General features: G+C 29.7%; 1 protein-coding gene across 1 annotated transcript; it reads right to left on the bottom strand.

Annotated features, from left to right (window-relative positions):
* Positions 1-11,223: 11,223 nt before the first annotated feature.
* BDB00DRAFT_928342 (kinase-like domain-containing protein) lies at positions 11,224-12,063 on the bottom strand (the record flags this gene model as incomplete). Its single annotated transcript, XM_053128918.1, has 4 exons — positions 11,781-12,063; positions 11,528-11,737; positions 11,374-11,450; positions 11,224-11,289 (listed from the first exon to the last, which is right to left on the bottom strand). Exons 1-4 carry the CDS (start codon positions 11,860-11,862, stop codon positions 11,224-11,226), a joined length of 435 nt encoding a protein of 144 aa, XP_052980484.1. The 5' UTR covers positions 11,863-12,063.
* Between the last annotated feature and the right edge of the window lie 371 nt (positions 12,064-12,434).

Raw genomic sequence — 12,434 nt, 5'->3', positions numbered from 1 at the left:
GGAAATTTGTGAGAAGCATCACATGATATTCGAGTTATATCCCAAATTCCATTGCGAGTGTAACTGGATCGAAAGAGTGTGGGCCGAGATGAAAAGCATCACTTGGCGCGAATGTGACTATTCTTTCTCATCATTGCAACAACACGTAAAGGACCTTCCAAAACGCATTAGCATCAAGCACATGATCCATTATGAGAATCGTGCCTAGAGGTTTATCGAGATGTACAGCAGAGGTCTCGACATGCGTTATGCTGAATGGGCAGTGAAAAAGTACAAGAGCCATCGTCGCCTCCCCCAACTTTAGATTTCTCCGATTTCCAATAAAGGCAATTCCAAACTTTATTTTAAGATTTTTTTTGCATCTGAGGGACCTTTCTAGCTGACTTGCACCTTATATTTAAATTTAAGATTTTAGATTGTAGTTCCCATATCTCATATATTGTTTATTTACTTTTTGTTCATTACTAAAAACTAAATTAATTTTATTTATTTTTGTAGGGAATTCAAATCTATTACTATACTATGCCATATGATGTAGTTGAACATCTATATTAATTTAATTTACTTTTAAATTCTAAATTTATATTATCAATATCTATTTTTCTATCATATTATTTTTTCATTTTTTATTATATTTGTTTTATTAATAGATAATAATGAAATTGAAGCATTTCCGACTTATCCTCCAATCATATATAATTATGTACAAATCTTTGCAATGAGATGGATACTTTTATACAGGCTGAATTTGACTATTTTATTAAAAACAATATAATCACAAAAATATAAGAAAAAATCAATAAAAAAATAAAAGAATTGTTCTCATCAGACCATTTTCTATATCTTTCTATGTATAATGGCTTTTGTACTCATAAGTTTAAACGAGGAAAGAATAATGGGAAATCTTGTGGGAAAAAAATAATAGAAAAGGGTAATAAAAATAAATATGTTTGCAGAAAACATAATCCAGATCATGTTCATGAAAAGAGAAAGATAATTGAAGAAAAAGGTGAAAATATTATACAACAGATAGATATACAACAAGTAGATCATCTTATTATAAATAAGAAAAAAAAAGAAAAAAAAAGAAAACCTATAAAGATAACTATCGGCAATCCTTTCTTCCTTTGTTTTAATAATGTTTTACCTTAAGTATTTAATATTATATGTGAAGATAATGTTCTAAAACATATTCATTTAACAACTCCTTTTCATTAAATTTGTTAATATGCAACCAGCTATTATCTATTGATGGATAGTTTTTCTATTTTACAAAAAAGATACATTCATTATATTTGACTTTATGATCAATTATGCTTTCTATTTCATATTTTCATTTTCTATATTTCTAACTTTATTAATATCAACAAGTTTTTTCTTTCCTTTCCCTTTACCTCTTCTTTTCTTTTCATTAAATTTAGGAATATCGTCTTCACTACTATTATTATCTTCATTATCATTTTCACTGACTTCATCATCAATATTCATATTATCATCTATATCAAAATTCAAAAATTGTTCTTGTAATTTAATCATTTCATCTTTTTTTAATGCAGCTTCACTTGAATTACTGATAACGATATCAACTAATTTAGCTTCAAATGGAAATTCGAAATCATCTGATTCCCATAGCTTATGATGTACTTGTGTATTTATATTAAACTTATCACAAAACTTCTTTAATATTTTTAATATATTTTATTTCTGTACGATGTTTATAATTATGATTTATAATAGGCCAATTATATTCCAGAAATTTCCAATTATTTACAATGATTTTATTAACTTCATTATTTATTTTTTGATTTAAATCTTGCTGGTCCATTATACAATTTATCTTTTTTATAAATATAAAATTCAATTTTATAAATAATTAAAAGTAATTTGTAATCATGAGAAATTTTTGTAACTCTTAATTTTTATGAAATATTACAACTAGGATACATACCCCCATTAAGCCTGACAATACTGTCATGGGGGTGGATGGTGATGAGAACAAGGTTTACCTTATTGATTTTGGGCTATCAAAAAGGTTTATGTTGGTGGAAAACATATTGCCTGGAGGGAAGGTCTTCAGTTTGTCAGTACGCCACTATTCTCAAGCATTGACGCTGACACTGGAGAGGGTAAGAAAGACATTATAATTAAGGGTAACAGTAATATGTATCTGGGTAGATGTTTATACTCATAAATTGTGTAACCTGTTACCTAATATAGTAATTGTGCTTTAAATACATATCTATAAATAGATAACATTTGTGTAACCAATGAATAAAAGTATTTTAGAATATAAAATTGTATATAAAAAACATATATTAATATTAGGAATGTATGTATATATGTATATAAATAACGTTATTCTAAGTCAAGTTGCAGCAACAATTTTTGACTGTTATTTGTTATCTATTTTGTTTCTACCACTGACAATCTCACTTGTGTTGATATAGAACAATCGGTCCGCAGTGACCTAGAGGCTTTAGGCTATGTCTTGTTGTATCTCACGACGAGAACGCTGCCATGGTATGGCTTGTCTGTAGAAAAGTTGATGAAGAAGAAGGAGCAACTCGGGGACGATGTAAACACTATGTGTAAAGGTGCTCCTGCTGCCCTTGCTGAGTACTTTGCATATCTGTTTGAGCTTGACTTTGGCTAAAAGCTAGTGTACAGAAAACTTTCCTAGTATGTGGCACAGATGGCATCCATGGACGAAAAAAATGAGCAATAGCACGAGTTTGAATGGCTGGTATGTTTCAACTCGTCTTTCAGTCTTATTTTGTTCTTGTGTTCCACATTTGGAGCCGAACGTTTACGTAACAATCCACTCATTAACATTCTTATGATTTTTATTAGTCAAAGTCACAGTACGAAAGCGCCCTGTAAAAGCTGGCTAACATTCCCCCGCCTCCTTATGAGACAATCACAGCATCTGCACCGGCATTAGGACAATTAATATTAAAGAAAGAAATCAAAGAAAAACGTATTTATATAGAATTAGTGGGGGTAATGGGTTTAACACAAAACAGTTATTTACATACCCTCCTTTAGAAGGGTAATGGGTTTAATACGAAACAGTTATTTACATATCCTCCTTTAGAAGGAAAGAAAATAAACATACTTCTTTCCTTCTAGATAGGATCTTATTCAGACATACCTTTTTGAGGTGGATTCTATAAGTATCATTATTTAATGAGAAACTAAATGTCTTTATTTTTTATAAAAATAGTATGATTTAATTGATGCTATCTAATTTTATTAATTTATTAAAAAAAATGTTTACAAAAATGTCTTTTAAAATTTTAGCGATCGCCCTAATCCCCCTTCGTATCCTGCGATTAACTTTAAACTTAGTTTGAGTTATTTCTAGTTATTGGCTTAAAATCCTTATTTATGGATGTAATAGATTATTACAAACTTATTATTCTTTATTACAGAATAATATTCTATCCATTATTAAGTTTATTAAACATAAGTATTACTATTCTGCCGTTACATCAGCACCCAAATGATTATGAGACACTATTGATTTTTCAACATCAGCTATTTTGTATAAATCTTGTGATTTTCTATGTCTATGTCTGATTTGATTTCCAAGTAATAAAATTGAATTTTATAATTATTATAAAAATGGATCAAGAAAGTATTAATGCAGAGGTTGACAAAATTGTTTATAATAATTGGCAATTCTTGAATGATAATTGGCTTATAATTACATATAAATATAAGCATAGAACTGAGTTGAAGCATATTAAAATGATTGATGAAATTAAAAAGATTTTATTTAATAAGCTGGGATATATTGCTGTATTCTATTTTCTAGTTGTATTATATGGTGTAAATGAATATCCTGGGCCATACTTTGAGATCGAAAAGGGACTATTCTTACTGTATCACCTTGTTTCAGGAATTGCAGGTGAAGAGATTAATAAACATATTCCTTATAGCACTTTTCATGGTATATATAAAAAGTTTTGGATGGATACTGATAATTATAAACGATTAGACAAAATGGTTAATGATAAGTTGGCTCATATGTTCTCAAATATCAAGTTACGTGTTCTCTGTGCTAGATTAAATAACCCAGAGCTGTTTAAGCATGTTAGCTTGATTATTGATGGCCATGATTCTCGGATAAATTATGTTAACACGAATATTAAGCGGGAGAAACTATACTCTTATAAATTTAAAAAGAATGGTCTTTGTACCCAATTCGTATCAGATGTAAATGACTTAGTCTTATTTGTATCAAAAAGTGAGTACTGTGCTGAAAGCTCTGATAGTAGCATGTTCTTAAATATGAAATTATACCAGAAGATGAGCAAGTATGATACCTTAGCAACTGATGGTGGATATACTTTATTTGTTAATCAGTTGATTGAAAAGGCAAGTGAAAAGGGATTTGAATTTTCAAAGCAGAATTTCACTTATCCTATTTGTAAGGAAGTAAATGTTAATCTTGATCCAACAGAGCTCCATTTTAATGATGTATTTGGTGATTTCCGATCAAAAATTGAGAATCAATTTGCTGAACTTGGTAATAAATTCTTCCGATTCAATAACAATAAGGCTGTTGTCAAAATGAATGATATCAAGTATTACAATCTTTAATTCCGTGTTGCTTGTTTACTTAAAAACATCCAAAAGTTTTCTGATAAATTGGCATAAAGGTTCAGCCACATCATATGCTATGGAAATCACTAGATTTTGAATTTCCTGTTGAAAAGCAAGTGTTGGATATTTTTATTAGCAATAAACAGGAACAAAAAGAAAACCGTGATGCAATGATGGATTTACAGGAAAGATTACTATCATTAGATATCTGTGATGACATAATAATGGATGACTACTCAGATGATAATAGGCATAATGAGGAAAGTGATGATGACTTTGAAAAATTTAATGAAAGAAGCCGTAGTGGTATGAAAAAGCGTAAACGTAAAGGAAAGGATAAGGTCGACATATCAAAAATGAGAGAGGTTGTTGGTGTTGTAATTCCAAGGACAGAATAAATACTAAAGTACCCTATACTCTCATCTAATCATGTTTGCATATAAAGGCATAGATTATATAGCATATAGGTTGAGAATTAATCTATATTTATAGATATTTTTAAAAACAATAAAATTTAAATTGTTTACTTTTTATCTTTAAAAATTTATATATTTTGAATGAATCATGAATCCTTATGTGTTTCATTAATTATGATACCATTACTGTTACATATATAGCATGTTGTAAATATAAGATTAATAATTTTTATATTATCATTACAATAAATATATAAATTTTCATTTAAGAAATCATTTTTATTACATAATATAATTTTATCATTACTTTATAGGTCATAAATGTATAAAAATTATTAACAGTATTTATGATTCTTATTATTATATTTTCATCTTTATTTATAATTATCAAATCATTAATATCTTCAAATAATTTTTTAAATGTATCTTTTACTGATGTCATTTTTTTAAGATATAAAAATTCAAATTAGAAAAATGCTTAAGAATCATAAAAAGAAAATATAAAGATTAACTATGAGATCATAAAATTTTAAAATTTAATTTAAATATAACTTTTATTTTATTTGATAATAATTAACCCTCGTTCTAAGTTATAGGTTGTTGTAGTAGCATAAATCTTCTAAGGCAGGATGTTGTTAAAACAAAGGAGGAATGGATTACCAAGCATAATCTTTCTTGGTCCAGCTTTTTTTTTCTTTTTTTGATTTTTTATAGGTAGATCTGGTATGTGTACCTCTTTATCTTCATGTTGATCATGTGTCTCATTGATTCTAATATCCATATCCATAAGACGTTTTTTAGGTATGTGCTGTTTACTATGTTTGCAACATAGGTAATCCTTTTGAGCACCATCAGGTAAATTTGTTCTGATCCGTTTGCTACAGAACTCACCTTCACGTTTACCCCTTTTGAATTTATGGACATAATATCCATCTGCTATGTTTAGGTACAGGAAATGATCATTTGAGAACATAGACTTCACTCGTTGTTTCAATCGTTCCTTGATCTTGGTAATGCTTTGTTGTTCGATGTACATATCTAATTCATTTTGCAGGAATGAATCTAAATCGTGATTAAGGTTGTTACATAATTTGATATAGTTAATTGGGAGAAATTCGTTCAATGCGACCATTTTGCTTTTTCTTTTTCAATGATTTCTTTTTTCGAATATAAAAATTCAATTTTTGTCAAAAAAGTAATTGAGTTTGAAATTATCAAATTGGATATTTACTATCAATAAGAGATCCCACTATCATTAGTTACCTTACAATCAGCCTGAATTAATGAAATTTAGTAGGTATCGATTGTGCCCCTCTACAGAAAAAAATCATTTTAGATTTGCATCTGTATTTTTAATTCCTAATATTCTAGTTGATTCTATTCATCTTCATTTTATAGAATTTATTCACTTCTTAAATGATAATCTTTCTAACATTTTTACAGGCTCTTTAGGTTTAGTATTACTAGGTTTATTAATTTATTTAAGTTCTGCCCCTAATTCATCTAATACAAATCCTTCATCAGAAAATACTTTTAATGTTAATTTTGGAGATGGAGGTGTAGGTCAAATAATCATCCATCAAATAGTAATTCTAATAATGATAAACTAATTACTTCTCCTAGAGTTGCTGCAGGAATTATTTCTGGAACAATAATAACTGCTGCAGTTAAAGTTGCAAAAACAAATCCTAGAAATGGATTGTTTTTAGGTATTGTTGGTACTATTGGTGGTTTTGCTACTTATGGATTCGGTGAAATGATGAATCATACAAAATTATTCCAATCTCTTAATGAAATAACAAGGCAAACTAATTTATATAATAAAGGTCTATTCTTAATAAATTCTCATTCTTCAATTTTAATTCGTTTACTTAATATACCTATAATTAAAAAGAAGCAACCAAGAATTCCAATAAATGTAAATAGACAAACACATAAAATTAATATAGGATTAGGATTTCCATCACTACCTCTATAATATTCATTTAATAACTTAAATACATCATATGGATTTTCAATGAATTTTGAAATTAATTCTACAAAATTATTACTATTTTCATTTAGAGAATTAATTTTGAAGTTTCCATCTGGTAGAGGACTACCAGATCTTTCATTAGAGTGATCATACATTCTTTCACACATTTCTCTTATTTTTTTTCTTTCTTCATAGTTATAATTCATCATTTCACCTAATCTATAAGTAGCAAAACCACCAATAGTACCAACAACACCTAAAAACAATCCATTTCTAGGATTTGTTTTTGCAATTTTAACTGCAGCAGTTATTATTGTTCCAGAAAGAATTCCCGCAGCAACTCCAGGAGAAGTAATTGGTTTATCATTATTAGAATTAATATTTGATAGATGATTATTTGACCCTACACCTCCATCTCCTAAATTAACATTAAAAGTATTTTTTGATGAAGGATTTGTATTAGATGAATTAGGGGCAGAACTTATATAAATTAATAAACCTAGTAATACTAAACCTAAAGAGCCTGTAGAAATGTTAGAAAGCTTATCATCTAAGAAGTGAACAAATTCTATAAAATAAAGATGAATAGAATCAACTAGAATATTAGGAATTAAAAATACAGATGCAAATCTAAAATGATTTTTATCTGTAGAATAGTAATACTTATGTTTAATAAACTTAATAATGGATAGAATATTATTCTGTAATAAAGAATAATAAGTTTGTAATAATCTATTACATCTATAAATAAGTATTTTAAACCAATAACTAGATATAACCCAAACTAAGTTTAAAGTTAATCGCAGGATACGAAGGGGGAATAGGGCGATCGCTAAAATTTTAAAAGACATTTTTGTAAACATTTTTTTTTAAAAATTAATAAAATTAGATAGCATCAATTAAATAACACTATTTTTATGAAAAATAAAGACATTTAGTTTCTCATTAAATAATGATACTTATAGAATCCACCTCAAAAAGGTATGTCTGAATAAGATCCTTTTCTTTCCTTCTAGAGGAGGATATGTAAATAACTGTTTCGTGTTAAACCCATTACACCCACTAATTCTATATAAACACGTTTTTCTTTAATTTCTTTCTCTAATATTAATTGTCCCGATGCCGGTGCAGATGCTGTAATTGTCTCATAAGGAGGCGGGGGAACGTTAGCCAGCTCTTGCAGGGTGCTTTCGTACTGTGACTTTGACTAATAAAAATCATAAGAATGTTAATGAGTGGATTGTTACATAAACGTTCGGCTCCAAATGTGGAACATAAGAACAAAATAAGACTGAAAGACAAGTTGAAACATACTAGCCATTCAAACTCGTGCTGTTGCTCATTTTTTTCATCCTTGGATGCCATCTGTGCCACATACTGGGAAAGGTTTCTGTACACTGGCTTTGGCCAAAGTCAAGCTCAAACAGATATGCAAAGTACTCAGCAAGGGCAGTAGGAGCACCTTTGCACATAGTGTTTACATCGTCCCCGAGTTGCTCCTTCTTCTTCATCAACTTTTCTACAGACAAGCCATCCTATGGCAGCGTTCCTGTCGTGAGATACAACAAGACATAGCCTAAAGCCTCTAGGTCACTGTGGACCGATTGTTCTATATCAACATAAGTGAGATTGTTAGTGGTAGAAACAAAATAGATAACAAATAACAGTAAAAAATTGTTGCTGCAACTTGACTGGTTGAATGAAAGAAGTCCCGGCACACCTACTTTCTTTTGTATCTCAGCACCAAGTGCTCGTTACACAGTACAAAAAATATCATTAAATACTACAGACGCAGGGCTATCAGATGATATAAATTTTATTCCATAAAAGGCAATGGTGGTGATACAGGAATTACTCAAAAAACTGGAAATTTTATAGATAAAGTACAAAATGTCTTCTACTGTCTATCCTTTCCCTTTCTACTTCTTTTTGTACTAGGACCAGGCTGGTAGTCATTGTCATCTATATTATTATAAATAAACATAGCTTGATGTTAGTATCAGTAATATTAGCTTAGGTATTAAAGAATAATAAAGGATACTGTTTATGAGACACTTGTAGGCAAGTGTTTAGAATGATTACCATCATTCTAGGATTTCGACTACCGTCTCAAAGACCAGCTACACCTTCAAAAAAATCAAAGATTTTTTCTCGGACCACCCCTATTTATAATGATCATTATCTTTTATTTAAAAATAAAATTTAAAAATTAAATTATATTTTAAAAATAAAAAATATTATAATCAATAAATTATTAAACAGTCTTCTATGCTCAAGTTGGTTTTCAGCCCATTTCTCCTTTTTTGGTATATGTTTGAAACTCCGACGTACCTTTTATGGGATTCAGTGACGTCAATTTTACTATATCGGGTATTTTTACGTTACACAGATTTACTTATATATATACTACTTATATACTATATATAGTGCGCGCCATGTTTTCTTTCATAGATCCCAATTTTATATTCTAAAATACTTTTATTCATTGGTTACACAAATGTTATCTATTTATAGATATGTATTTAAAGCACAATTACTATATTAGGTAACAGGTTACACAATTTATGAGTATAAACATTTACCCAGATACATATTACTGTTACCCTTAATTATAATGTCTTTCTTACCCTCTCCAGTGTCAGCGTCAATGCTTGAGAATAGTGGCGTACTGACAAACTGAAGACCTTCCCTCCAGGCAATATGTTTTCCACCAACATAAACCTTTTTGATAGCCCAAAATCAATAAGGTAAACCTTGTTCTCATCACCGTCCACCCCCATGACAGTATTGTCGGGCTTAATGGGGGTATGTATCCTAGTTGTAATATTTCATAAAAATTAAGAGTTACAAAAATTTCTCATGATTACAAATTACTTTTAATTATTTATAAAATTGAATTTTATATTTATAAAAAAGATAAATTGTATAATGGACCAGTAAGATTTAAATCAAAAAATAAATAATGAAGTTAATAAAATTATTGTAAATAATTGGAAATTTCTGGAATATAATTGGCCTATTATAAATCATAATTATAAACATCGTACAGAAATAAAATATATTAAGAATATTAAAGAAGTTTTGTGATAAGTTTAATATAAATACACAAGTACATCATAAGCTATGGGAATCAGATGATTTCGAATTTCCATTTGAAGCTAAATTAGTTGATATCGTCATCAGTAATTCAAGTGAAGCTGCATTAAAAAAAGATGAATTGATTAAATTATAAGAACAATTTTTGAATTTTGATATAGATGAATATAAATATTAATGATGAAGTCAGTGAAAATGATAATGAAGATAATAATAGTAGTGAAGACGATATTCCTAAATTTAATGAAAAGAAAAGAAGAGGTAAAGGGAAAGGAAAGAAAAAACTTGCTGATATTAATAAAGTTAGAAATATAGAAAATGAAACATATAAAATAGAAAGCATAATTGACCATAAAGTCAAACATAATGAATGTATCTTTTTTGTAAAATGGAAAAACTATCCATCAATAGATAATAGCTGGTTGCATATTAACAAATTTAATGAAAAGGAGTTGTTAAATGAATATGTTTTAGAACATCATCTTCACGTATAATATCAAATACTTAAGGTAAAACATTATTAAAACAAAGGATTAAAGGATTGCCTATAGTTATCTTTATAGGTTTTCTTTTTTTTTCTTTTTTTTTGTTATTTATAATAAGATTATCTACTTGTTGTATATCTATCTGTTGTTTAATATTTTCACCTTTTTCTTTTCAATTATCTTTCTCTTTTCAGGGAACATGATCTGGATTATGTTTTCTGCAAACATATTTATTTTTATTACCCTTTTCTGTTATTCTTTTCCTATAAAATTTCCCATTATTCTTTCCTCGTTTAAACTTATGAGTACAAAAGCCATTATACATAGAAAGATATAGAAAATGGTCTGATGAGAACAATTCTTTTATTTTTGTATTGATTTTTTCTTATATTTTTGTGATTATATTGTTTTTAAATAAAATAGTCAAATTCAGCCTGTATAAAAGTATCCATCTCATTGCATAGATTTGTGCATAATTGTATATGATTGATGGGAAGATAATTATTGAGAGCAACCATTTTGAAAGTAAGTTTTATAAATTAATAAAAATTCAATGAAATTTTAGTATGCATGGTTTAAAACTCCGAACTTGTAAAAATATTATAACTAAAGAAAATTGTGCAATGATTTTGTAATCACTATACTATGAGATGTTCTCTATGTCGCGACGTAGGATGCCCTTCGAATGAATGAACTCCAGCCGCCGCAACTAAATTTCCAATGCCAACATATCAGTCGTCTATTTCAATTGTGAACTGCCCATATCAAATAAACATAATCTACAATACTTTACCAACTGCAAGCCCAAAATACTAACTGTTTGTAGGGAAAACGACTTGTCACACATCTCAAAGAGTCTTTCAAGAGAGGCTAGAAGCAGGGAGTTGTTGTTCAGCGTATATCTTTTTTTCTCTTTACAGTTTATGACGCTTATGTAGTGTACTTACCACCCATCAAATCCATAACTAGAGCGTTATGTTTGCCTTGAGTACCAAAGTACAACGTCTTGGGTGCTTGGCAGGTCCCCCGCGTAACAAGATCTTCATAGCATCGATACTCGCGGTACAAGAGCAAGCTCTTCTCTTTAGCTTCCACTTTAGCAGCGACAAGCTTGGACTCTACGGTGTCCACAGCTTCAAGTACAAGATTAAGTGTGACTATTCAGAATTTTGATCAATCATGCATCTATTCGTTACTCACCAAGATACACTTGGCCACATGCTCCTGCTCCTAGCTGCCTAAGGAGCACGAAGCGGTCGTTGTCGACGGTGGATGGAGACATTGTGTTTACGAAAAAGTAAGTGGAGACAATGAAAGAAGGGAAAAATGCCAATGAAAGAACAATGTATCACAGCAATGCTTTTATATGCATCGTTTTTCTCTCTATTCTCAAAGCAGACATTCAAACAGTGCCCTCATAAGATTGGATGCATCAATAAGTAGAAGTATGTACTGAAAAAGGAGCGCTTCATTTACATAATCGTCTCATACCGCATGGTTGGATAACAGGATGATACTAGAGTGTTTATGCAACAAACGCTACCTGTTTCCCTTTAAGCGGACTAGTTCGCTCAAGCAACTAGCAGCACTGCGCGTTTTTAGTCCATTGTTCCGTACTCGCCATACAAAGGCCACTGCTTACTTTATACTTACCATCTCGCAACACTGTTCCATCGATTACAGACATTGATGAGATCTGCAAATAGCTGTATCAAGAGCACGATTAGCAGTGATGTTGCAGTACGTCGTGCTTACAACCTCATTCTCTGAGCAAGCGTGTGATTTTCTACTAAGTACATGTTTGCTGTTACACTCAACGAACGTCAACGAAACAATTCCGATGCTGCGGAAAAC

The sequence above is a fragment of the Zychaea mexicana genome (genome assembly GCF_025766255.1).
Source record: "Zychaea mexicana strain RSA 1403 chromosome Unknown BDB00scaffold_29, whole genome shotgun sequence".
Taxonomy (NCBI): domain Eukaryota; kingdom Fungi; phylum Mucoromycota; class Mucoromycetes; order Mucorales; family Lichtheimiaceae; genus Zychaea; species Zychaea mexicana.
The sequence above is the reverse complement of the archived record's forward strand: the minus strand, read 5'-3'. Positions and strand labels throughout refer to the sequence as shown.